This window comes from Rhopilema esculentum, chromosome 10 (genome assembly GCF_057945365.1).
Source record: "Rhopilema esculentum isolate cy_ngs chromosome 10, ASM5794536v1, whole genome shotgun sequence".
NCBI classification, from domain to species: Eukaryota; Metazoa; Cnidaria; class Scyphozoa; order Rhizostomeae; family Rhizostomatidae; genus Rhopilema; species Rhopilema esculentum.
Genome location: NC_142824.1, coordinates 15963877 through 15991770, shown reverse-complemented (window position 1 = coordinate 15991770; position 27894 = coordinate 15963877). Strand labels below are relative to the sequence as shown.

General features: G+C 35.8%; 2 protein-coding genes and 1 long non-coding RNA gene across 5 annotated transcripts in view; 2 read left to right on the top strand and 1 right to left on the bottom strand.

Annotated features, from left to right (window-relative positions):
• LOC148959503 (uncharacterized) overlaps nucleotides 1-27894 on the top strand; it is a 228097-nt gene that overhangs the window by 35143 nt on the left and 165060 nt on the right. The gene's annotated exons all lie outside the window — the stretch shown is intronic.
• On the top strand, nucleotides 176-13839 carry LOC135684396 (uncharacterized). Of its 3 annotated transcripts, XR_016144117.1 has the most exons (10): nucleotides 176-446; nucleotides 5822-5905; nucleotides 7350-7423; nucleotides 9050-9073; nucleotides 9674-10000; nucleotides 10350-10592; nucleotides 12672-12790; nucleotides 12821-12851; nucleotides 12974-13052; nucleotides 13583-13839. XR_016144117.1 is itself a non-coding variant. In XM_065199947.2 (7 exons), exons 1-7 carry the CDS (start codon nucleotides 303-305, stop codon nucleotides 11173-11175), a joined length of 945 nt encoding a protein of 314 aa, XP_065056019.2. In that variant the 5' UTR covers nucleotides 178-302; the 3' UTR covers nucleotides 11176-11394. The 3 variants fall into 3 exon arrangements, 1 of the variants encoding a protein (XP_065056019.2); XR_016144116.1 differs by having other exon boundaries at nucleotides 12672-12851; XM_065199947.2 differs by lacking the exons at nucleotides 12672-12790; nucleotides 12821-12851; nucleotides 12974-13052; nucleotides 13583-13839 and adding an exon at nucleotides 11127-11394 and having other exon boundaries at nucleotides 178-446.
• LOC135684387 (radial spoke head protein 4 homolog A) lies at nucleotides 10374-27602 on the bottom strand. The gene is made up of 14 exons (XM_089110421.1): nucleotides 27398-27602; nucleotides 24471-24532; nucleotides 21762-21829; nucleotides 20990-21049; nucleotides 20669-20867; nucleotides 20352-20452; nucleotides 20082-20118; nucleotides 18191-18310; nucleotides 17953-18050; nucleotides 16076-16217; nucleotides 15810-15919; nucleotides 15200-15341; nucleotides 14873-14990; nucleotides 10374-14350 (listed from the first exon to the last, which is right to left on the bottom strand). The coding sequence occupies exons 1-14, from the start codon at nucleotides 27505-27507 to the stop codon at nucleotides 14128-14130; spliced, it is 1590 nt and encodes a 529-aa protein (XP_088966547.1). The 5' UTR covers nucleotides 27508-27602; the 3' UTR covers nucleotides 10374-14127.

The window sequence follows — 27894 nt, the reverse complement described above, 5'->3', positions numbered from 1 at the left end:
CTTTATTGAACGAAAATCTAAGCAACAAATTTCTTAATTAAAAGGTATCTAGGCCAATAAGGCTTTTTTAACCTGATCAAAATTTGAACTGCAATAAATTTACATATTTAGATTAGCTCCCTCCCAAGGTGAGAGTGGTAAAGAGGGTCATCCTCCCTGTGACCATATTGCCTTGTGGGTAGAGGATAGGCCATATATCACAGATCAAACTCACTTCTATCTATTTATGACCGTTAGGTGAAGCGGGGACGAGAGGGAGAAGACTGACCTGAAGTATCGCTTAGACCGAGGAAGAAACCGTCATGAAAACCTCAAGCAAAAACGGAGTTGCAAAGATATACATCGGTAACCTACCACCGCGCTGCACAGAGCGAGATATCGAGGACCTTTGTAAGCAGTTTGGATCTTTAGAAAGAGCCGACATTGTGAAAAATTTCGCCTTTGTGGTATGACTTTTTTGGGCCTAAATTCTACCTACCTCTTGCCTAAAGAAAACATTCAAAGAGATAATGAAGCCATTAACTAGTTTTGAAATATTTTTGTCTGGCATCGTGCTAAATTATATATAGCTCAACTCAAGATGTTTTCCTAGGCAGGCAAACAACTCATCTGCTTTGTTCAAATTCGAATTCATTTTTAGTTTAAATCCGAAGTTATTCCGATTGAATAACATTATTAGCCAGTAAATTACTGTTATTTCTATTACAAGAAAATTGCAATGTTGTTATATAAATCATTGGTGATATTAGTAAGGAGCACAATGTGTCCTGAGATAAACCTTTGTTGGAAATCCAAAAACCAATGTTTGACACCTGACTTCGAAGCTCAATCCAGTTTAAATAACCGGGCTTTGCAAATACTCGTATTTTCTTTAAAGTAAGGCAATATCTACCACTGTACTCTCTTCTTTTGCTTTGTAACTCCTTTTCTTGTCCTTCTTGAACCATGGAATTTCAGCATGGGGATGACTTGACCAATCCTACTTGAATCCTCACTTACAGCTTCAGAAGAAATTTGTTACCTTCTTTAGGCATAAACTCTTCAGTGTAATGTGTGCCCTACTCTTTTTCTTTGTCTTCTTTTTCTTTGTCTTCTTTTTCTTTATGTCAGTTGGCGCTTGATGCACTGCTGTGGCCATTACAAGAGCATGTCACCTTTCTTGTTCAATAACCTGAAAAACAGCATTAGCCAAACCTCCCCCAACCAATTTACAATGTCACTTGCCTTTGATGTCAGTGGCCTTCCTTTACTTGCCTTTCCCTCAACCTTTCCCTCGATAATGCACCTTTCCATACCTCCCTTTCATGTAATGTGACCAAGGAAACTCTTCTTCCTCAAAGTAACCTTCTCCTAGGTCAAATGAGTCAGCCTTTTCCTAGGTCCATTTCTGTGAATGCCCAGGACTCTCACCCTTAGCCATAATTTCAGCTTGGTTGATCTCCTCAGTTTTTCCAGAAGTTAAAATTTTCTGCAACTAGACCTTGCAATTGCAAGCATTTTTCTCATTACCTTGCTGCTTCTACATGGCGTGTCAATAACTGAACCTCAGATAAACAAAACTATTAATCTCTTTGATTTTCTCTTCATGAACATAAACTCCTCTATCTGCTCAATTACATTTTTCAACCATGATCTTTGTTTTCTTGGTGTCCAAAAGCAGGACCTCTTTTCTTGCTGATCTTTTTTACTTGCCTCAAAAGATCTAGTAACTCCAAATCTAAATTGCACATTAATGTTGTGTCATCAGCCAAATGTAAGTTGGAGTACTATACACCACCAATTTTCACTCCACATTAAGGATTTTGTGAAACTTCTCTCATAATGTCCTTGGCATGAATATTGTGCCTAGGTTTGGTGAACCTACCTATTTTAAACCAATCTGTGTCACTGCAGTATGTTTTTGCATCATTGAGGTTATATTGTACCTAAATACTTCAACATTGAAAGTTAACAAACAGATAACTTAGTCATTTAGATATATGATGAAGTCATTTTTCTAAATCTGTCAACAAAACCTCTTCTATTTGTTATCATTATTACGCCAGCTTGAAGTGTTCATAAGATTGGGAACTACCAGACAACAAGATGTGATCTTGGGCATCCACCCAACCGTCAGGTTATTTTCCTGTGAATTGCACTATTTAAAGCAGGCCTGACTGTTTGCGGCAAGCAATAGTGATTCACAGCTCATCTAAAGGAAATAAAAAACAGAATTCCGTTTAAGTTAAATGGTTCTTTTTTTTATTGAGTGTCAAAGTATGCACATTTTGCAGTTGCATTAAAAGATTTTATTTCCCCCTGTGATGTCACAGTGATGAGTAGAGGAGAAACCATTTAATCAGGCCTGTTAAATCACTTATGAGGTTGAATTGTGCAAATTACGATACTAGCATGAAACTTTGCAGTAATTGGTAGTTTGATATGCTGAAAAAGATAGGATATGGACCCCAACTGAAAATTGCTCCCTTCAGTTATTTTTAGCTGGGTACTTTGCCCCTAGACTCTAGTGGCGATATTACGATATCTCTGCTGTAAGTGAGTACAATAAAATGAAACTTTGTAACACATGACAATCTGATATGCTAAAAACGATAGGAAAAAGACCCCAGCTGAAATTTTCCCCCTTTTTTATTTTAAGGCTGGGGCAGTTTTATACGCTAAAAACAATATGGTAAAGACCCAGACCAAAAATTTCCCCCTTGTTATATTTTTAAAGTGGGGTACTTTGCCATAGACCTTTACAGTTAGTAATATTAAGCTTTCATAAATTCAAGCACAATTTTAGTGATTCCATAAACCCAATGTGCCCTAACAACGATGGTATCGAGACTACGGAACACTTTTTGTTGCTCTGCTCTGCCTTGAAATTGAACATCGAAATCTTCTCCCTAGAGTCTTTGAATTGGTACAATCATTAGGTTATAACAATCTTTCAAATGAGGTTTTGATAGAACTTTTATTATATGGCGATAAAGACCTCCCAAATGACCTTAACAAAAATATAATCGATTTAACTCTCCAATACATTCACAGAACTGGTAGATTCGAATAAGGTCACTGTCTTCTTGCCACCAAGTCCCTTTTCACATAGTTTTGTATGCCTACTTATTTTTCTTTTTTTTCTTTTTTTGCCCATTTTGCATTTGACACTAGGTTTATTATAGTGTTAATGAATATCCATCTTGACTCCATACCAATTTTCTCAATAAATTGCATATTAGGTTTAAACCTTGAACATTATAACGTATTTTCCAATGGCGTCCAATGTGAAACGGGCTTAAGTATTTACTGTATACATATATGTTGTATTTTACTATATATGTAGTATTATAATCTAGTATATGTATATGTAGTATTATAGTTGTATTATTAGTTATATTTAGATACATGTCATTTCCCAGGGGGCAGTCATGTTATCAGGCCTTGCTCTAAGTAAAATGAAGGTGCTCCATAAAAAGAGCCCCTTAGAAACTCTAGGCGCTCTATTTCGCACCTCTAAGTAAATTTCCTTGAGAGTATCCTTCGAGAGCTTTAGGAGATCGAGAGCTTCATATCGAAAGCTTCGGAAGAATGTTAAATATGAAATTCAACTATGATACCAGAAAGCACCATAATATGAAATAACAAAACATTCAACAAACACTATGTTAATATAAATATAGAAATATAATAGAACAAAATCGCAAAGTTGCTCAGATTTTTCTAGATATGTAAGTTGCCATCATTTGATGAGCTTTTATCAGTGTCAGTATCACTACTGTTATGTTCAGCTTCACATATTGCTTCATCAAAACGCATGGCTTTAAATCGAACATTTAACTTTGTTTCCTTTTTTCATGTTATCCATTCTATAGAAACGCTAGAACATCTACTACTCGCAAAAGCAAATTAAAAATGAAAAGCAATGCGATAATTTGGACGGAAACGTGATCGCTGATTTGCACAGGCGATTTTAAGTTATTAAAAAAACAGAAAATAATTTATACTTCAATAGAAGAATAACGCTTGCTCGAAAATCAAATGAATCTGCCGGAGAATATGCTTGATTGCCCGTGTCCTTGATGGTTATTAGAGGGTTATTAGATTAAAAATTATATCGAAAACCCAACATTGAATTTGCTGACTTTTTTCTCAAGGGGTAATCTTACGCAAATCATAATATTGCGGTCTGTTGGGAAGATTGTTTATGCTTGATCAAGTTGATTCAAAAAATTCCAAAAATTTATTTTGCTCCGTGTTAATATTGTTTTTACGTTTTGAGGGGCTCTATAAATCGCTCTCCAAGGCTTTTTTTGGGTGCGCTCTAGGCGTGCGCGCTCGATCGAGCGCCTTTCCGGGCAAGGCCTGATGTTATATTACTCCTCCTGGGTTCCGTCCTTGTGATGTAATTTAGTAGTTTGTACATACTGTTTTAGGTAGCTCGTTGTTGTAAGTTTTTATACCAAATATATAAAAAAGGGATGGTAATATCGTATCTCAGTTTCACTTTGGTACAAAAAGACAGTTTAATATGCCAAAAAGGATAGGATATGGAGGCAAAATAAAAAAATGAAAAATGTGCTTTTTAGGCAGGAACAAAGGATTTTCCTCACTTTTTTTGGGTGAGGCTCCTCATGTGTATACCATTGGCGATAAAAAGAAAACAGCTCGTCATGCCAAAATCATAAGTAACCAATGACAGGCCTTGGTTTATGAACACACAGGCATATGCTTGCAACTGATTTCTAGACGTATTCTAAATTATTTGTCCCCAGATTGTCCGTACCTACATTTACAACTCCATAGTCCACCTCTCTCTTATTCACTGTCTGACACAGAACTTTGGTTGGTACCAGGACCCACGCAACAAATTTGGAGGTGGGGGCAAGGCTAGCAAAAGTAAGGGGCCAAGACTTCTTTCCCTTATAACTGCAGCTTCAAACTACTTGCTTTGCAAAAAAGTTCACCACAGTCCCCCTGGTGGCATGGGCCCTGTTATTGTTTCTTCGTTATCATTTGCAGACTCATCCGCGCAATATATTGTAGTGACCATTCTCAGACCATTTTACACTCACTTCCTACTAATTCATCAAGCTTACCATCGTCATGACATCCCCCTATGTCATTAACAGCATCACATACCATAGGACATTCCCTTTGCCACTGTTTACAGCTCCACTCCTCTAAACCATGCTGACTCAACGTCTTCCGTTCTATGCCTAGATCTTTCTTTGTCACATTTCATTAATTCGTTCGGCATCTTAACCCATCCTTAATCAGCATTTTGATTTTTATATACAAGCATATTAATTTTTAAGTAATTTTAGTTGAGTTCAGATCAGAATTCTACAGTCAACAGACTATCTCTCTCTCTATCTGGCTCCGTGTTCTTCACACATTAAATAGGATTCACTGGGTTTGGAAAAGGCCAGAAAAGACACGATGGATGTCAATGTCGATGTCGATGGATGGTTTATTTACTGTCAGTGCCTACATCAATTGTTCTGATGTACACTAAAATATTTGAAAATTAAAAGACAAAACCAACTTTTATACAAGTGCACAAAACAAATACCTATTCTGTACAACCGCAGTTTGACCTGACTCATCACTGTGTTGTCACAAACTGGCCTTGGTATTTTTCAAGTGCTACTCAATTTCAAACTCTGATTAAGCATACTTCTGCTGGTCAAATTATGACAACTTTGGTATCAAACGTATTGGAAAAGATGGGGAAATATAACTCTTGAAAAAAGCAGGACATAAAATTTCGCTGCATAGATACTTTGAATAAACAATCCCCTTTATCTATATTATAAGCAGTGTCTCCATCTACTTTCAGATATTCAATAGTAAAGATGCAGCCCATGAAGCAGTGGAGAGGCTTCATGATTCCACTTTTCAAGGTGTTAGAATACAAGTTGAAGTAAGTTCATCTTGAAAATTACAATGAAGGAATTAGTTTGGGTGGGCTTCAAGCTTTTCATGTTGTCTTTAATGTTTGTACTTTTACTACTGTAAATTTATATACATTGCAAAAGTAATTGTTATTCATATTAGATCAAACTAAAACTGTTAGTCATTGCTAAAATCGTACTTTCCTGACAGGTTTTGCTTAGGTGAACCATGTTGTTATTACATTTTAAAGCAATGGCTACCTTATCAATTACCACCTTAAAAATTTGTCATTATTACAAGATAATGCATTTATGGTCTTCACCTGCAAATTGAAGTGTAAAGCTGATCATTCTTTTTTGTTAATCTTTCTAAAGCTTCTTGAGTATCATGACTTGATAGTGGGCTTTACTTTAAACATTATGAATGTAATTCACTCTTTCTGTGTACAATTTTGTTGTAAGTTAAAAGTAATATTGTTACCTGATGTTGAATGACATGCAGTCAAATATATTTTGAAACCTTCCTTTGGTATTGTTGGTTTCTCCTGCTCCTCTTTCATTGGCATGTAAAACGTTCTTGATGTCATTGAGAGTCATCTCTGTTTCATGACCTCTGAACCAAATTATTGAACTTTTCTTACTATCGATAATGTTATCTGCCATATATATTTGTCCTGGGTCAATCCTGAACTTCTTGCATTCTGACATATTCTGGAACAGAGAACTTCTGAAACAGGCTAAGGAAAATCATATGTTGTTGTTTTGAATTTTTTTTTGTAATCTTGGGATAACTGATTGCAAATAACCTTTTGCAATAGTGAGATTACGTTTAATTCATCGTTATTATATAGGATCCGTGTTCTCTGAGTGGGGCTTGTTAGTCTAATAGCATGATATACAGGAAGTAATATGCATAAATCTTACATTGATCTAGCTAATAATGTTTTTAAACAGCATTATCCCAACCATCTCAGATACACCAAGGATAGAAATACGAAAATAGAACAAAACTTGTCTAAATTTGTCAGGTAACTGAATATAAATAGGAGGACCTTTCTATCAAATGGTCAATAAGAAAGAGTCAAAGGCTTAATGTAAACCATGTCAACTTTCTTTGGAAGAAATTCTTGCCATCATTACCTCTAAGTGAGAATTCTACCCCAAGCATATAAACTTATTTCAAAATGCTGACACCAAAATAAGTTTCTCTTGTTTAACGGCCAGTAATTAAATATGCAATTGTCCCCTTAATTAGCACCAATATGAGCATCAAAATTCCTAATTTCTCCAGGAACAAAACAACTAGAAACAGCAACAACTTTAGAGAGTGTTGTTTCTTTGCATTAACATTGAAATCCTGAGTAGCAACTTACAACAATCCTTTTCTATGCAACAAATAGCATCATATTATTAGATATTACATCATCAAAATGTGAGTCCAGTTTAATATTTTGTCACCAAATTTTGTTACAGATGGCAAGAAGTAAGCTTCATGTGGATGACAAAGATGATAACCAGTGTTATGAATGTGGTCAAAAAGGACACTGGTATTTTTCTCCTAAATTTTCCGTTTTGTTCCTCATGCCTCCTTTAGAATCTATTGTACTGAAAAGCTTTCTTTCAAGCTTAATATTAAATAATAATAAAAAGCAGAGCTAGCATACCATATATATGTATTTAGTCTAGTCCAGTTATAACAAGCAACCTTTATAGACCTAGGGGCGGATCCAGAGCAAATTTGAAGGAGGACAGTTGGTTTATGAGGGTGCTGAAACTTTTTTAGAAATTGGTGACAAGTGTACACTGTATGCAACAATTTGGGACTCTTACTACTGACAGAATGCTGTCTATTAATTTTCACAATTGTGCCAAAACATTGATATATAGTCTAACATGACTGAAGATTTCTTATTAAAATTTGTCACTTATATATTTTCCGGCTGATTGTTTGTTGCTCAGCCATAGTGGCTCCAACTCTGCTAGAGTACTCTGCAAAAGGGGCTGACAAAATTCCTTACCAGGAAATCAAATTTAGGGGGGAAGGGGGCAGAAAATTTGCCCCTTTTGGTTTATAGTTACTATTTGCTGCCAACATTATTCTTTGGGGGAGAGAAGGGTGGCCAAATTTGACCTTGCAAACTGATGTCAGAGTTTCAAGATATTTAGCATGCATTGTATGTTAGAACAAATCCAGATGGTCCAGTGTCATTAGAAAATGCTTGTTTTGTTCCATTACACCCTGAACGGTATAGGGCATGGTATTCAATTTCAGAATTTTTTGCTCTAGTAAAAAATTTATTTCAGTTTTGCTATTCTAAAGTACTAACACTGGGCTATTTTAAGCTACAAATCTCTTTTCAAATCGCTTGGTTTTAAAGTGGCTGTGTCACAAGGGACACACCGCGTGACAACACACCAGTTTGCGAAAGTTGTTTGGGTGAAACAACCTACATTCAATAGGAAAACCAATATGGAATAGAACAGTTTTTTGTATTCATGCTCATCTTGCGAAGCTTTGGCATTTTTGCATGTTTTATGAAAGGAAACAAATAATAAAGACTCTTTCTTCAGTCTTATCACCATATTTCTTTGGATAAAGGATGGCGATACATAGAACAATGGCCACTTAAACGGCTAGGATACCATAACTCGCAGGGAGCTATTTATATAAATTGGCCAAAATGACACTAAAAACCTACCTTACTGATGTAGATTATGAGCGAAAAGCATTATTAAAGTTTGAAGGACATATTTGGAGTAATCATTCTGTTGTAGAGTTCCTAATTCCATCTAAATTTACCAAGAGAAACGGAATATCTTCGTCATGATTGAATGAAGCTTTTCGTTTCAATAGTCAGTACATATGCTTAAATATAGCATTTGTCTATTCCATGTTCGATGAATACGCTCAGAAAATACAATTTATCGAGCTTGTCAATGCACCGGAGCACCATCCTCCATTTTCCCGATGTGCAAATCAGGCTAGAAACGCACAATGTCCTGTGTATTTGGTTTGTTTCCAAAACCATGACATAGCCCCTTTAAGTGAGTCTTTTTCTAGCCCCTTTTCCACTTTCTTGCATTGTTTTCATTTGTTGAACTGTTGACGATTCAAGAAAAAGATGTATATAATTAATTATATATATATATATATATCTATTTATTTATTTAAGGGCAAGAGAGTGTCCCAAAAGATTGTAAGTAATTACAGTGCTTGTTTAAATATTTGAATTATCATGTTAGAAATATTAAGGTAAAATTTTTTAAATGAATCATACGTATGGCATAGCTTTGAGCTAGAAAGTTCATTTGAAAATATCTTTGAAAATGTCAAAATTATTGCCAGTCATAATAAATTTTCAAGGCCCCGCCCTCTCCATGTGGCCCCCACGCTGGAAGTCAAACTAATTTTATTTACAAGTTATACAAGTTACCAAAATAATAAAATGATGCAATAATAGAAATTAAAAAGAGATAAACACGCCTAATTTCAATGGCATGGATAACATAAAAAGGTCAAACAGACTATATTTCCATATTGGTCCCCTTAGAGGTGCTCGTTTGTTCTGCTGTTTTGCAAGGAAAATCTTGTTGTCTGCACTCCACGTTCTTTTTATCACTAGCATCCTAGAAGTCAAGGTAATTCATTGAGTGTGAAGTACATCTCTGCCTACCTGGATGCGCGCGCATATTGTTTCAGTTTACGCTTGACATTGGATTGCAATGGTCTATGTGTACTAGATTTCTACACATTGCATATGTTCTTTCTGTCATTGTACTAGTGAAATTCATTGTAGAGCCAAAGGAGGAAGACGCGGACCACCACCCCCACCACCACCAAGAGGCTCCTCAAGGCGTGAGCTGCCCCCGTCGCCAAGATCTAGAGCCCCACCACCAAGGGACTCGAGAGAGCCGAGAGAGTCAAGGGAGCCAAGAGAAAGCAGAGACTATTATTATGAGAGGCCACCCCCAAGAAGCTATGACGATTACCCTAGGGGGTATGATTACGACCGTCCTGTGCCAAGAGGGTATGAGAGTTATGACAGAGCCCCGCCACCTGCACGTAGACCTGTTGAATATGCCGCTTCCTACAGAGGGAGGAGCAGAAGTCCACCTCCAGCCAGGCATGATATATTAAAGTCATCGTTGGAATTAATTGTTTGATTTGTTTGATTTGAAAAATAATCCTTTTTAATGTTGAACTGATTTTTAAAAAATTCAAATCATTGTATGTTAGAGACAATGACAGTTGGGTATAATGTGATAGCTCGTATTTTTTATATCTTTGAAAGCTATTTTTAATTGTATTCATATTTTCAGCTATTTTATTATAATTTTATTCATAATTTTCTATTCAATAAATATAGAATATATATATTTTTAAACCAAAACTTAGTCGTGCTTTCTTGAAATTAGGAAATGTTGGTGTTTAAGCCTCTTTTTTCATGTTGTGATTTCATTTGCTAATTTCAGAAGAGAATACTTACCTCCCAGAAGCTCAGATCCTTATGCCAGGGATCCATATGCACGAGATCCTTATTACAGCCGGGAAAGTTATTCACGAGGTGATGCATATTCAAGAGACCCGTACCCAAGGTCTTCAGATCCTTATGCAAGATCCTCTGATCCTTATGCAAGATCCTCTGATCCCTATGCAAGCTATAGACAACCACAGGACAGCTATGCTTCACCTTATAGTACATCACAGGCAAAAAGGTGAGTCTTGATGTTTTCTTTATTTATATTCATTTTGCTGGCTGCAGGATCAGTAATCGTAGCATTGACAAGTGGTGCAAGAAAAAGAACACCCAGGGGTACTCGGCAAGTTGAAAGGCTGTTGACCAATAAACAGTAAAAATAAAATGGATATAATGCTCATTTTTGCTAAGCTCTTTGCTGTAAAAATGCCTTTTATAAAGCAGTTATTTCCCATTGAAGTGGGTTATATTATTCTTTGGGCAACCAGTCATGCCAATCAGCAGAGAAACAAGTTTGTGCAAATTCGTTTGTTAGGCCCTTCAACAGTTTGGTTACTGTTGGCAGAGGTTGGTTTTCTCATTTCCTCATTTCGTGCCGATGTTGTCGGAAATGGAGTTACATCTCTAACATCGCAAATGTGATTTTGTAATGAATTTTAGGCACAATGAAAAAAGATGTTGTGTATGCATCAATGCACCATTGACCTTTCGCGTATAAATTGTGACGTTGTATCATCTTTTCACGATCTTGTATGAAAATTTTGTGATATAGGTACAGCGAGTCGTCTGCTCCTCCAAGATCAGCCGCCGGACGGTACTAGTCGTGTCACGTCGTCAAGTCAAACTGTCGCGATGAATGAGTCGTAGAAAACTCCCCGTGGATGCTGTATTTGAAAGCCATTCGTTATACCAGTTGAAGCCTGTGCCTGTCAACGAACATTTTATCAACTGATACATATATGAATTTGCTTGTTGACTTTCGTTTTAGTTCTTTTGATATTAGTTTCCATAAATGTGTTTTGAGAAATTAACAAAAGCTATATTTTTCTTTTTATTGCTACAAAATGCTGATTATGAAAGCGTCGTCTCTTCAGCCCCTGTTAACTGGAAACCCCCTTACATTAGATTAGATTTGCCCAATTCAAAAGAGATGTATGAAACATTGAAAAACCTTTCGATGCTACACAATATTCTTTTGAGTTTTGGCTTGCTTCTCTATCATGGAACTTTTAAAGGCCAGGCATAAAATGTGAACCGTTCACAGGATTTTTAGAAGTCGTTCTGTTCTATCACCAGTTCGGACGCTACTTTTTCTATACGTCGACGAAGTGCATCAACGATACAGTTATGATCACCGTTTACGATGCCAACAAGCACGGATATCTAAAAGAACAGATAAAGCAAAATGCCCAGAATACCGTATTATTGTTCCTTGGTATGTTAAGAGTACGCATCGTATGTATAGCAGACAGCGCCCGTCGGGATTCATTCCTGTCTCGTTCGCCTTGGCATAAATTGAATTTCTTGTCACTGAATAAACGGATTGAAGCGTGAGTTTAACCTTTGATCGTATCTATTTTCTCTACACTGGAAGTTCCCTTCTTACATCGAAGATGTTTCAAGATAGAGCATTTTTCAAGTAAGTCACCAAAACCTGCCTAGTTTAGTGGCATCTTAAAAAGGTAAAATATTTTAATTTGTAGCAAGGTATGTATTGTATATATGCTAAGTATTTCTAACAGCTTCGGTTCAATATTGTTTTGGTCATTAGCTTTCTCGAGCTGACGCGAAGAAGTCTTGTCGTTGTTATTTGCCATTCGTGGGCAAGTGGTCGGATCTCACGTCTGGGAGGATTTTTCGTTTGTTAGTTCGTGTGCCAAACACGTGTTGGGAAGCTCGCGAGCTAGACGTTACAAATGATGATATGCTCGATGTGCTGGGTCCATGCTGACAGTGTTTCTTTCTCGGTTTCAAAACGTTCGTGGTTCTGCTGTTATTTCGTTTCGAAACTTCGAACATGGATTCTATCGATCAACTTTTTAAGTCACTAAACTTGAAAAAACCAGACATATCCGTGGAAAATTATTGAGCGAAAATTGCAAGTAGATCAATTAAATGTGAAACAACATGATCATATGACTTGTAGTTGATGCCATGTACATACAAATTGTTTCATTTTTGAAGTGTGGTTTACAGAATTCTACGAAATTATCTTGCAACAAATCCAAGTAATGAAGTACATATTCTTGCAAGTTGTAATTATTGTCAGCGTCTTCTCATCGACAATACTAATTTGTTTTGTTTGTTTCTTTCACAGTGTTCTGATTCCTCTGGCCGCATAAATTCACCCGTTGGTGAAGGAGCTGGCGACGCCTACACTGCCGACGCCTACACTGCCGACGCCTACACTGCCGACGCCCACACTGCCGACGCCCACACTGCCCACGCCCACACTGCCCACGCCCATTCAGTCAAGACCCTTCAGTATGGCAATAAAGTACGTTCATGGCCTTTTTGCAGTACCTTATAATTTTTACACATTTATATGAACATAAGGCCTAGTTTGCTGGTGATTTTTTGCAAAAGCCCGTGTTTTATTAGAATCTACTATTTTTATAGATCTTGCTTTGGTACTCAAAGCGAGTTTGTTGATTTGAGGAGAATTGGTGGATTTGATCATCTCAATTAGAAAATAAAGGTAACTTTTTTCAATCCTTTCTAGATTATCATGGTCTAGGTCTTGAAAATACAATGTTTGGTTCTTAAATTGTCTTTCGTTAATACCGTACGATTGCATGAACAATCTCTGCTTTGAACCAGTTGTGAAAAACAGCAATTATAAGATTAAAAAAAGCGGATTGTGAAAATATATTAGATCTCATATCCCTTTCTAAAAGGAAATAAATATTGTGGCCTTTAATTCTTACAGAAAATAATTAAATTCTAAAGTGATTTTTTGAAACCGAATCCAAATTTTCGGGTATGCGATCTACAAAATTTTGGCAGGGATAGCTTACATTCTCATTTTTTCAGCTAAATATTGCTTTTGCTTGGATGCAATTATTAGAAATATGAAAGGAAAGAATAAGCCAAGAATTTTTGTCGTTAGTTAAGTAAAAATTTGGTTTTCTTACGAAATCGAATCTTTTGCGTAGGTCAGGTACTACTAATACCAAAGAAAACTTATTCAACTTTCCGAAATGGTAAGGCTCTCATCTTTTTTTTCAGAGAATGCAGACAATTATAAACAAATGGCCACCTTCCCAATGTCGCATGGCAACTGATTGATCAATTTTCGCATTGCAATCGCAGTCACTTGCGCTGCAAAACAGTATACTACAAGGATACGTCTTAGCAAACCCTTAATGACAAGAGTTCATTTGAATAGTGAAGCTTAACTAGTCCAATTGATTTTTCTCAAGTCATTTTTATTCGTATGATTTACACTGAATTGGACAACATTTTAGGTTTTTATAAAATCTAGACTTCTGGTTTTATTATTCCTGGTTTTATCACTCCTGGTTTTGTTATTCTTCTGTGGGAATAAGACCTACCTGGTGTAATTGTTACAATTGTTTTGATGTTAAAGATGCTACCTAGTTGTGTACGAAAGGAACAACTACTCGATATTTTGCTTTATGGCACTTAATAATGACAATATCGCTTCGATTTCCTTAAAAAAGTATCGCACAATTTTGTTTACGATATTAATTACAAAGTTTACCAGCATTATGTACAAGTGAACAAGTTTTCAAAATTCCATTTTCAACACTCTAATCATCTTCATACTCTTCGCTCTCCTCCTCCTCCTCTTCTTGCTCTCTGGCTTCTTGCTGCGCGGCTTCCATCGCTCGCTCAGCCTCCACTGTTGGGTCCTCTGCTTCTGTAACCTCGGGACCACTCGGGTATTCATCCTGGGTTGGTGGTGGCACTGGTGGGCTGTAATTCTCTGCACTATACCTAAGCCCCCATCCTACGTAGAGGTTTTCAAATTTCCTGCAAGGTTAAAGTCGCAAAACATGTACCGTTTACAGCTCATGATTGTTTGTTGGTAAGCAAAGTATTCAAGGCCTGAAAACATTCTGAAAATATTTTAACCCGTCCTTAAATAAGATTGAAAAAACTGATGGTTAACCTTAAAAACAGTTCTACTGAAAATACATTTTGTTGATTGCTACAGAGAGTTCACATCTTCTTGAAGCATAAATTTAAGCCTTTTTCAAATTTGGATAAAAAAGGATGACCATCTTCTTTGAAGAAATGTTTCTGTTTTTTCTTTATTATTACCTTTGGAAGTTCTTATCTAAGATGTTTTGACATTTTCATGGCAAATATGAACTGTCGTGGGACAAGTTTCTTCAATCGGCATATTTGTGCCGGAAAATAGTGACAAAGATATAATCATGTCCTATATTTCCAGCTGAAAATGGTCCCCTGTTGGCAGGCACATTCCCGGGTATTTAATATATTAAGTAGACCCCCCGGGGTTAAGAGGCAGTAAGTAATGTCCATCCTTACTTGTCAACACAGTATGCATGGGCCCCCGGCCAAAGGTTTGAGTGTAGCACTGCGATTGCATATTGTGGTATCAAATTAGTTGATTTTTGTGCTGTCCATGCAGGCATACCATCCACTTCTGTAAAATACAAATTGTAAAGCCATGGTCAGGTTTTTGAATTGTAAGAGGTCCATAGGTATCTTTTTTTCCGACCTCATCAGTGATGTCACTGTTTTCCAAAGAGGGGGGGGGGGGGGTATTTCAACAAAAGATTTTTTAAGAAAACACAAACAGATCTTCTCAAAGAATGGTTAAAATCATAAAAGCAAAATAGAGCAATGGCTTGCCGTTGTCTTCTGAAATTGGTGTGAGCAATGGTGGGCCACTCTCGGGTTCTGGTTCGTCCGGTTCTTCCCTTTCGTCATCTTCGTCTTCCTCCTCTTCTTCTTCCTCGGACGGTAGGGTTGGATTGAACCAGGAACATCTTCCCTGAAAAGCAAGTTTTTAAATAATGGGCCCTCGATGAGATTAACTGAAGCGAAAACAAAATGTTTCAGTATCTTAAATTTTCAATGTCCTTGTTTGCAAATCAAGTTCGGAACGCTAACGTTAAGAAAAGAAGCTGCCATATTGTTACTAAAAAAGGTGTCAAATTGTCCAAATTCGTTGCTAATGTTTAAAATGTCAGATTTTCTCTAATCGACTTTAGTTTTGTTCACAACAGAGGAACTTTTCTAAGTGATTTTTCTTTTAGTAACAAGAATTTAAAGCATTTTCTCAGAATTTTCCCATTTGAAACTAGATGAAACAGAGTTTTCAAAAAATGGTTAACGAAAGTTTGATGTGAAATAAATAAGCCTTATAGAATTTGCACTAATTATGTGTGAAATAGAATTACTTTTAAGGGGCGGGATGTTAATTTTGTTGCTCAGGGCAAGGAGATAAAATTTAACTGACCTGCGGTAGGATGTAGGGCATGTGGTGAACCCAGAATGACAGTGATGCATCAGTTAATTCACCAATCGGTAGTCCTTCGAAATCTATGTTCATCTCAAATTTTTCTGGTCCTGCAAAAATGGAAACATCAACATATCAGTCATAGTTTTAGAATAACTTCAGTTCTTAAGTTGATACTTTGCAAAGATTTTAAAGAAATTGCTTCAATATCGAAAAAAATGTTAACACTTTACTCAAATCGATAACGAAAAAAAGAAGCAACTAACCAACTCCCTCGTCGTCATCTTCTTCATTTTCTTCAAATATATAATATCCTTGAGGACTTATATGTGTACATGCGGATATTCGTGCAATCTGGGCTCGCAGGTAATTACCTTCATTGCCAGGAAACGGGGGGTAACTGATGACCTGAAAAGTATGCCGCAAGATATCAGGACCAAATATTTCGTAACGTCCAACGTAGCATTCAAAATTTTAGAACGATTTGTTCACAAAGGAGGGAAATACATTATTACACGGAAATAACGCGGTACACGAAATAACGCGGAAAAATATAATGTGATCACAAATAAACGCGAATAGCGAGATTGGATTCCAAAATGTGGGGTAACTAACGCGAATCAACAAAATTATAAAATGGTATTTAATTAGCGCGAATTTCTAATGTCAGCAAAATATTTTTTACTGAAATATATTCAAATTCAGTACAGGAAAAAAATGACAAATACTTGAAATCAAGGTAGATTGGAGATTTCAATAAGGGTATCAGTCACGTGGGATGAGCCTGAAAAATTGACAATTTAATGGGTAAGGTGAAAGAGATCAAGTACCCCCTGATCAGAGAGTATTTTGATGACTCGAAAAGTACTAGGGATTTAGCAAGATGAAGATGATGACGAACATGTGGAATTTCAGGGAGAACGGTTGATAATGAGGATATTCAAATGTATCTTTTGTACCTTGCTTAAAACTGGGAAAAGGTGTTCTCCTTTTAATAGAACTAGTGAAAAGAGAACTTTCCGGTGCTTACGTTTTGGCACTTTCTATTATCCTCATTTTTCAGATATAATAATGATGTATTGCAGATACCATCAGGCAATCTGTTCATTTTCAATAGTTTTGAAAGTTACATAAAAAATTTTAAAGTGGGATGAAATAAACGGATGTTTATTTAACGCTTGACATTTGAAAACGGAGGAGAAATTTACGCAGATATGAAACAAATTAAATTCCGCGGAATTATTCAATTCGCGTTAGTTGATGTACCGCATTATTTTCGTGTAATAAGGCAGTTACGTGTTCGATCAATCATCCATCATTTGAGTATAATTTACTAGTGCATACCCCCAGTCGAGGTGTGTTGTAATATACTTGAATTAAACGTTAGTAGAATGGGAGTCCCGTTTTTACTCGAAGTAGGTACAATAGAATGACAGAAAAATACTATGTATCGTAATTTAATCAACAACAGCAAGCAAGCGGAACAAGCACAACCATGGAAGTTGACTTACTTTACAGGACAGGGCTTGTAGAGATCATTTTTCTCTAAGCTTTTTTAGACTAGGGCACTTGTACCAAGTTCACTTTTGAGTATCACACTATAACTTTACTACAATGCGAGTTATATCACCGAAACTATGTTTCCAGGCGCAATTTGACGTGCTGAATAGAATGATATGCAGCTCCAACTTCTAAACTTCACTAAAAGCTATTTATAGAATGGGTAATTAGTACCCAGTGAATATCTGGGTATCGCACAATAGCCTTGTAACTATGCAGATTGTTTAACTTGGCGTAATCTGACTCGCTTAGTTAGATAAAGTATATGTCCAGCCGGCGAAACAAAGCAGTCAGTTACCTAAATACCTATAAAATATATTTTTTGGTATGTCTTGGTACTGGATACGTAACTAGGTACTTAACAAGGGCTTTTTGGCTTTTTATTGCCAGTTGAGCTGTGATTCACTTACAAAGCCTTTTTAGGCGAGCTAGCTTATTTGGCTGTATAACGTACATGCATATTTCAAATAAAAAATCCTGTACTTTCTAAAGTACGTTTTTCTTGCTAATCAATTCACCTTCTTTCAAATTTTCATACAGCCAGTTAAATGTCTTTAAATAAGAAGATGGAAAGCGAAAGTACCTCAGCATCTAGTCTTCCTGTCATGAGCTTACGTATCACTCGTGAAACGCTTATCTGTTGCGGTGTAACGGGCGGCAGTCGATGCCACGACCTTCCAGCTAAAATTGGGGAACATAAATTAGGGAACCAGAAGAAAAAATCATAGGAATGCAGACAAAATAAAGATTCTGATTGTTCCAAATTCAGTTTTATTAAGCATGCTTTAGAACCATCATAAACATGTATGAAAATCACTTACGTTCGTTGCAAACAAAATATACTTTAGCGTTGCAACCAGTTCCAATTTCTTCTTTGGGAATCGGAATCGGTGGCTTGTAATCTACTTTAGGGATGTCGTCAAATTCTGACTGCTGTTCTTCTGCAAGAAGCAAATAAAACGGTTACTTACTTACTTACTTACTTACTTACTTGCGTTACTTAGGCTTTCAAATTCGTGGTGAACAATGTCTACATTAGAAAGGAAATTTCGATAATTTTCTGTTTGGAAAAGTTCTTTGTCCTTTGATTCACTTACATGCCAAGCATGGTGAACGGGTTTGTTTTTGCCTTTTGGAATACTAATAGACAGCAACTTACTTTATTATTTTTATTATAATTTACCTTCGTTTTTACGTTCTTTTTCTTTGTTTTGCTACGCTTGTTTGTTAAGTTCATATTTGATTTGTTTGATTTGTGTTTTGAATTTAGCGAATTTATAGCAGCGAGAAGAAATACTAGCGAGGTTTCTTTGAATGTTTTGCTTGCTACAGAATATAGCTATTCATATGGACCCGGGCAAACGAGTGAAGGGTGCTTCCTATAGCTTATGCATACCCTCCAGAGACAATACCTCCAAGTAATTCGAAAACCGTGTTTTTAGAAATTCAAAAAGTAGGACCGATGAGATCTTAATTGCTCAAGAATTCACAGATGGAACTCGATTAACTGAAACTCGCTAAGAGCAGGGATGTCGCTTGCTATTGTTGTCAAGGGTGGTGTTCAGGTCTGTTTTTCGACAAAGTGGGTGAGCCGACGGAGCACCCATACATGGCAAAAACCTCTCCGTTTCTGCAACGGATTTTTTTCTCAAAAAGTTTGTCACAATGCCCCACTGTACCGACGGCGAAGCCTTCGGGGTCCAGAATTTGGAAACGGGAACTAACGGAAAAGCTGCGTTAGCTTAGAATTTACTTTACAATCCATTTAAAGACAGAGAAAGAACAAAATTTAACAACCTATCTATTAAGAGCAATGAACACAGACCGAATGATTAGCTTATTAGATATATGTATTTTTTTGTTCTTTCTTGCCAACGTTAAAGAAATTGTTAATAATAATAATAATGATAATAATAATAAAAAAATAGTTGAGAGAAAAAAGATAAAATAAAGTGGTTTTACAGAAAAATTATACCAGGAGAAGAAAAGGTTGCACAATACTGCCATTATATGCTTGAAGACTACATAAAGAAATGCGGCAGGAAGAAGTCACTGCGGCAGGAAGAAGTCACTGCGGCAGGAAAGAACAAGGTCACTCGGAAGCTGGAGAACAATAAAACTGCCTTTGTGAAACGCATAAGTAAAAAATGAAGAAAATAAACAAATAAGGAAAAATAATGGGATGCTCAAAGTGCGGTTGTTAACACATCAAATACGGCTTTTGTTTAAATACAGGAAGCGAGGGATGAAAACAGTCGGTGCAATAAGGACCTGCAAACGAAGATTTTAGTCAAATTGAAATGGCTCCTGGCGAAAGACAAATAGCAAGCGGTAATACAAAAGAGGGAGCAGACAAATTTCCAAAGCGCAAGCAAAAAGAGCGACTTTAAAGACCAAACGAGAAAAGTGGAACCCTTGACATGAAGATGAGAAAAAAGAATATAAAGAAGAGTCTTTTAAAGCAAGTCTTTACAGAGAACCTTTTAAGCAAGTCTTTACAGCTTAACCAAAACCAATTTAGGTTTGGAGCACTGCGGGGGGGGGGGGGGGGGGGGAGGTTTGTAAAGCTGTTCTTCCTGTTCTTTTTGTACAAAAAAAATTTATGAACGAGTCATAAATGACTTGCAAAAAATCTGCAAAAACTAACGATAAAATCTTATGTGTTTCTTCACAAAAAAAACATTGCAAACGTAGCTAAAACATTGTTATTACCTGCAAGAAGCAAGGTTTCTTTAGCTTCAGTTGCTTCCTAGAATGAGAAGTTTATAACAGGATGAGAAAGAGCTGTCAGTCAATTTAAAGATAATTGGTTTAGCGGTAACTTTTTTGTTTTAAACCCACCTACTAGTCTATACTCAAGGTCTATAAAAAGCAATAAACAAGTCATAATGCTTGAACAAGTCAAATGAACTAAGTTCTACATGTTTACGTTTAGATAAAACATCGAACAATCTAGTTTCTGCTTCAATTAGATCATCTTACCTGCTGCGATGATGTGTCGTCTTCATCGACATATGGGTCCTCTCCTTCTCTAAATTGAGCTTCAGCAACATAATAGTTTCCTTCAATGCCAAATATTTTACCTGAAAAATGGCTGGTCATAGTTATTTCTTAGTTGAAACAAAGAAGACCAACTATCAAAGGGGGATTAATTACAAAAACATTTGTTCTTATGTTTTAGGAATCACTGACAAATTTGTTTCATGTCGACTTTTGAAGACAACCAAATCGGCCTATCAGTTCAATTTGAGCGTAAACGATCTCCTTTAATTCGGACACTCATGATGGTAGAGACTCACCCCAAAATCGGCACACTTCAAATGAATAAGCATCCGATAGCTGTTTGGTTGCAAGGAATACTCTAAAGGTCTCCTCCCTTCCAAGACCAACATTCGCTTGTTCAAAATAGTGAGCATGCTCTAAAACATCACCAAGAACTTGTCTTCCTTCTTCTTCCATCTCATTTTCAGCCATGATTGGCAAATCCGCATCTTTTCTCTAGAAAAGCATAGTTACATTGTTACGGTCGATTTCAAATATTTGCAGCATTATTTTTAACTATTCTTTTAACATATCATCAAGTATGAATTCAAAAACTGATTGGGTAAATGAATTCATACCTCAAACAAGCACCGGTGTTCATTTGCCAAATAAACTTCAGAAAGCACCTCAACTTGATCCTGGAAAAATGAAAGTAGATAATCAAACAACCATTGTATATATACCCATGGAAACTCTTCAGTCGGAGTGCCAACACAGGCAAACTCAATAGTGTCTATGACTGAGTTTGAATTCTGCTTAATTCTAGGCGACCTTTTTCCTTTACTTCTCCAATACCACATATATTGCGCGGACATGGCAATTTACTGGGGAACACAATCTAGGAGAACACCTTTCTCCCAAGAAACAAATCTTAAAGTTCTGAACTTTTGCTAACCCACTCCCTTTTCATTGCAATGTCATGAACATGGGACCTCTAGAATCTGAACTTCATATCAGGATTGTGTCAGACAATAAAAAATGTACTCGATCATAACAAATGCCACGCTTAATTTGATCACCCAGCAGCTGAAGCAACACTTTATGAATAGAGATACTTAGCCTATATGGAAACGGAAACTGAGCATTCTGGAAAAACCATACCCTAGGATCTTTGTATCCTCGTGAACATTTAGTCCGTCTTGGTCCAGTTGAATGTTGCCATTTTTGACAACACGTGATGAAGATTACGATAAGTCACAGCTGGTAGCACACAAAAAATTCTAAAGTATATAATAGTGAGCTTACTGACAAACGTAAGTTGAAAATGATTTCAAACTTATACTCAATATGAAATAAATATAACTGCCATATCCAAGAAATGATAGGACATTATGCATTTTAAATAAATACCTGGATGGTATCTGGTTCTGTTTTAAAAGCACTTCTTTTCTGTTCTCTGCTTATGTCTTCAAATATTTCTGAGAAAAGATAAACAGCAATAACGAATGAGGCAAAAATATAATATGCTAAAATCAAAATGATTTTTTCGATATTCAACCTTCCTTAAAGTTTAAAACTGGTCAGGTTTTTCAAAACATGATATAACACAGTGACAACATGCCTCATGCATATCAGGAATAATGCTGCAAAGAAGCAGAATCAAATATGATTTTTAGCATGCAAAGATTTGACTTTATAGCTATCTTTTCGACAGTAAAATTATGCATTAATAGCATCGTCAGTTGGTAATGCAAGTCTTATTGGGAAAATGGTCTGTCTAGTAAGATAATAAAACCTAAGAAGATAACGACTCGGTTTGGTACCTGATAGACAATTACATATGTAACGACTTTGTTCTAAATGAAAACAGTCATCGCAACTTTAGAATGTTTACTATAGTTAAAGGGCCTGCTTGTTATCTTGATACTGATCGTTTAGAAAGCTTGCAGATTCAAAAAGAAAATAAAGTTTTCATCATTGCATAAATGTTATTTTCATCATTGTACAAGTTTCATTCATTATTGCACAAATGAGTCATCACTGCACGTTAAATTTTTCTCAGGCCATTGCTAAGCGTGTAATGGAAAGAGTCAATCCTAGCAAATATGTGAAGCTTTCCTGTTATCCATCTTGTATGTCAGGGGGAAACCTAGAGGAGGTATAGTGCGGAACGACCCCACGTAAAGTTTGATGCATGGAGACGACAAACTAGCAAGAAGCATGTAAGCAGTATCTTATAAGGCTAGAAGATGTTATTGTGGACATCTTTGAACTGAAAATTATAGATATAAAATTGATAATAAGTGCTTATAAATGATTTTAAATATTTTTCGTTTGATACAAAGGAAATAAATAGTTTATCAAACAATGAGGAAATATCATGAAAAGCCAAAGAACACGCAAGAATATCGCTCGAAACGTGTAATTAATTTGTTTTATTTATCCTTCCTAAAGAAGATCGTCGAGATGGTTTCATTGACATGCCCTTTGTATTGGCATTATTTCTTGTTCTCTAATGCACCGAGGACTGTATTTTCATGAAAGTGACTTATAACAACTGAAAAGTCTGTTTTTTAGGTCTCTAGAAGTACTGCAGAGGGAAAGAAGATGCTTTCAATTTCAAAATTTCTCTCACAGGAGACTTGTGCTGTTTCGGTAGACATGCGATTCCAATTTGTTTAGTTGCTCCATAAGAACAGGTTTAGCAAAACAAGGAAAATTAGCAACACATTCTTTTCACATTTTCATGTTGTTTAACTGCTCGAATTGGTTTTGAAGGGTTTGTCTACGCAATTCATCCGAAGTGTACGCAATTCATCCCAACTTGCCCTGAACCTCCTAAAATAATTTGATTTGCGTCCCTGCCCAATGATCCAACCCCATACGATCTATTACAATCATAATTCCCTCTCTGCCTCTCTTTTGTCTAAACCGACATCATGAAACGGGATTTTAGTTCGTTGTATGAAGTCTAACAGATGGTTGAGTCATTTGCAAAGAACAATACGATGTGACTCTTTGCCAGGACACTCTTTCATTTCCCAACAGGTTTATTGAAAAGCAAAGTTCTTTTTGCTTTTTGTTCATTTTTTCACCAAAGCAAACAACTTTTGACTTGTTCTCAACTAAAGTCTTTCAATTAAAAAAACTCTACAAAATCGACAATTTTTACTGTTTGTTTTCATTTAAGTTGATGGCAGTGAGTGAGTGAATATCGTACTTGGATAAGCAGGCGAATACGAATAAGCGTACAATCATATATAGGCAAATATAGAAAAACATCCACACTTTTCAGTACCTCGAATTATGAATAATGTGGGCATATTTGAAGAAAGGTCAAACAAGGTGACTTTAATGAATTTTTTCTTGTCGTATCTTCAGCAACTATCGTTACTTCAATACATTTCAAATCTAAAATAGTTTAGAAAGGGAACTATAAAGGAATAGAAAGCCCCACATGTAAAACATTTTGCTGTTATTGCGCATATGGGGTAGACCGCTGGTACAACCAAATAATGTTCTAGGTGTCTATATCTGTTTTTTTTCTGCAGTGTGTTGTAGAAATGTGTGAATCTAGTAAAAATAGCTCTACAGGCAAATTACAGGTACGACACTGCATTTGGCTGGTGGTACATTTAGAACCTTTCAAATCTATCGTTATGTATAAGGGCACATGCTGAAAAAGTATTCATCCTCAAACATAGCTTTTTAATGAGGACGTAGTGTACTTACTTGAGAAAAACGGTATTTGCTAGAAGAATTTACTCAAAATATAGATAACTAAATTAGTAAGAGCCAAGTCGTGAACTCGAAATGATATGAAACCAATTAGTGAACAGGAATCAAATTTCACAATCAACTGCAATAAACTGATAAGAAGCACTATCAATCTAAAGAAAACAAACTTCAATAGTAAAAAAAATGCCAAGGGCCTTTTATAGCAATTACCTGATAACTTTATTAAAAGAATTAACAAAGGTTAACTTTACTTTTCCTTTTGTTACCCATTTCTAATAGTCCCTTTTAAAGATATGAATTTTATCATAATTGAATAACTAATTTTTTATTACATCTAAATTTTAAACATAAACAATAATAAGAGTATGCCTAAATAATTACCTGAGGCATTTTGTGGTTTGTCTTCTAGAATCTTTGTTATTGTTGATACTAGGTGATCGTACCTAAATGAAGAAAAGCTATCAATAATGTACATTGTAATTGAAGACATACTGCACTTGAGAAACTAGATCTTATTTGAAAATGTAAAGTCAGAAATTGAAGACATACTTGCACGTAAAGTCAGAAATTAGAAACTAGAGCGAGGAAACTTAGGACAATTTCTGCATGCAACCTTATTCGTTATTGCATGTGTGTACCTGCTATACTCTGAGGTTGGTTGATTAAAAACAGGGTTCATGGCAGAGTCTAAAATTTAAAGGTGGACTGAAATGCATCACTGTCTTTATATAATGCAGAAAATGATGCATGAAATTTTAATTTCAAATTTTCTGTTCATTATTATTGTCCCTTTTCACACAATTGCGCTTTACATGTCATGAAATTGTCCTAGAGTGTTAAACTATTGTCAGCACTTTTAATGGCACAAGATGCGTGATGGCACAAACACCATGATTTTATTCCTTGAATGCAAATCACACACAAACTTGACAGTTCAGTTCATATAGTTAAGTTACTATTTGAGAAGATCTATGTAGCCTTTGATCCAAGATATATGAAAATTTGAGGATAATGAATCATAAAAGATATGTGCTGGCTGGTACAGTGTTATGATTGGAGGGAATTCAAGTTTGGAAGGAAAAGGCACTTTTAGTTACTCGAAGAAATACTCAGTTCTGATATTAATCATACAGACAAATGTTAGAATTTTATCATCTTATCATGAATCAATCATATTTCTTCAAATGAAACTAAAATATTATTACTTTGATATATTGTTTTTACATCCAAATAAATTGAGTGCACCAGGTTCTTGACCTCTAAAAATTCTTTATTTGATTGGATATGAATATGCCAAACAACAGTGACATGAATCTGAAATCTTTGTAAACATCATTTATTGAAGTTCATAAGGATAGGTATCCAGAAAAAAAAGAAAAAACTAAGAATGTGCAATAAAGTCACTCACATGAAGGAGTCATTGTGTAGTTTTAAACTGCAACATCACTTACAAAGATTTTCAATGCTGAAAATTACAATTAATTGCCATTTTTTCAATTCTTTTTTATCAATTTATGCCTGTTTTTGTTTGATATGTTGACCCGCCACACACAGGGGTACAGAATGCTGTCATTTTGTAAAAACTTATAACTATCTACAAAGAAAAGAAACACTTGATCCATTGTTCTCTTGTTATTTCTTGGTCACACAATATTGTTATGTGAAGACTTGTTTGGGAGACAAAACTTTCAGTCATTTGTTTTGAAACAATATCATCTTAAACAAATCAGTGTTGCATGGTCAGCACATGTGCATTAATAAACAGCATTTGCACAGCTGTTCTGTCTGGGACCACACAACTATTGAACTTCCAGTCAGGGCTTGGAATGACAATGCACATGATGCAGCAACGAGGGCTAGTGCATGTCTAGAAGATGGGCATGATTCATCTCCCGAACAAAGACTTAAAAATTAATGAAAGGGAGGAAGCAACAAATTCTCATAACAGAAAAAGTATATGACACTCTTTTGCTTTCTCAAATCTGCAACATTGGAAAGGAATGTTAACAAAAGATTGGAATCTCAGGATTATTCTCAAAAAATATAAAAATTGGTTAGAGTAAAAGAAGAAAAAGGAAGAAATTTGCAAAATTTGAAATTGATGACTTTTTCTCACCAGTAGTAGTCAAATTACCCTGACCATAAGATGTTGCAAACTTGCATTTATCTTTAAACTTTTTTCTAACCATCATGGTGAAATAGAAAATATCCGTATAATTGAAAATCATAAATCTTGAATACAAACTCAATTACTGCATTGTTGGCTGTTTTGTAATAAGTAATCTTCCCTTTATCAAAGCATTAAAAGGCCTCAAACAGCACCCTAGGTAACAGTATCCAAAAGCACATAGAATTTTCCTGGCAGAATATTGTTTCTTGAAGATTTCTGTAAGTTGATGTGTGCAATGATGGACATGAATCAGATCTGTGCACCAAAAAGACCTTTTTGTAATATTTTTACACAAGTTTTTGCACTAGTTGACTACTCTGTGCACTGTATTTGCACCAACTGACTAGGCCCTGCACATCACATTCTTACCACACTGCATTTTAATTTCATATAGATAATTAAATCAAATGATAAGAACCAAAAACAACAAGGCTTTACTGCTGTATCAATGAAGCTACAGGGTGTGGTTGGGTGGAGAGAATAGTCCTTGGTAAGCAACTGGATTTTAAGTCCTCCTTGATTGAACCAACCTGCCAGAACTACTCTTATGTAATTGCAAACATTTGTTATACAGCGCATACTGCTGATTTCAAGTATCAACACCAACCTTCTTGGCTGGCCTGTCTTTTTATTTCTGCATAGCCATGTTATTTGTTAATATTGTGTTTTTAATTACTAACATACTAACACTGTATGCGATTATATTTTCATATTTATATATATATATCATATAACATATTATATATCATAAAGTTCATTTAATATATATTAGCAATGACACCTTGATAGATAGGTACTAAAGACAGAAAAACTGAATTACCAAAAATCTCTTAAGTTGATCAAAAATGTATTTTTTCCAGATTTATTTTCGAAATATTTTTAATTTTTACATTTTCAATAAAAAATTAATACGATATCTATAGGCCATAGCGATTTCATGTCTCGAAGTAGTCCTATAGTGTTACGACTTGGGAACACAATTACCTTGCATATTGAAGACAGTCTTTACAATACTTAACTCGATCCACTTCAAAGTAAAACTCTCGTCAGTTAACTCACGTGCACCTAAATTAAAGAAGCTTACACTTTTGCAAGAAAGTGTCCTTAGAAAATTATTGTAAAAGATAGGCCTACTCACAAATTTTCCCCAGCCTTTGAACTCGTTCTTAATAGATAGGCTTTCGCATTCCTGATTTCATCCTCAAGCTCTTTGTCAATAAAATTTTCTGTTTGCACCAGCTCCTCCATTATTTCTCAAAAATTTTATTTGATTATATTCAACGTCCTGCCTGAAACTCTAAGATTGCAAAATGGCGTCTTTCTGAATTTACCTATATTATTGCTATGGTGACAGCAGCTCCATCGCAGGGTTGGGTTGCTCCGTGAACTTCGTGGCAAACAAGGTGTCTACAAAAAGGAAGCCTTGCACATCAAAATCTAGGATTGTGGTTACTATATTCAGTAAAGAGGGCAAAAGAAGAAGACAAAGAAGAAAAACCATTTCTTGAAGATTAAATTAAATTCAATCAGGGTTAATTTCACAAGGAGCTCGTGCTTTGTTCACCAGTGGCGGGGTGGCTATGTTTTCCCTGGGGTGGCCATGTTTTCCGTGGGGTGGCCAAGTCGATTTTTCGC

Excerpts from the sequence above, each read along its gene's own strand:
- LOC135684396 (XM_065199947.2), top strand. The coding sequence starts at position 303 with ATGAAAACCTCAAGCAAAAACGGAGTTGCAAAGATATACATCGGTAAC. Across the intron at positions 5,906-7,349 it reads GTGTTAGAATACAAGTTGAA|ATGGCAAGAAGTAAGCTTCA; the intron begins GTAAGTTCATCT and ends ATTTTGTTACAG. Across the intron at positions 10,593-11,126 it reads AGTACATCACAGGCAAAAAG|GTACAGCGAGTCGTCTGCTC; the intron begins GTGAGTCTTGAT and ends TTTGTGATATAG.
- LOC135684387 (XM_089110421.1), bottom strand. The coding sequence starts at position 27,507 with ATGGAGGAGCTGGTGCAAACAGAAAATTTTATTGACAAAGAGCTTGAG. Across the intron at positions 18,051-18,190 it reads ATATTTTGTTTGCAACGAAC|CTGGAAGGTCGTGGCATCGA; the intron begins GTAAGTGATTTT and ends CCCCAATTTTAG. Across the intron at positions 14,351-14,872 it reads CATGCATACTGTGTTGACAA|GAAATTTGAAAACCTCTACG; the intron begins GTAAGGATGGAC and ends TTAACCTTGCAG.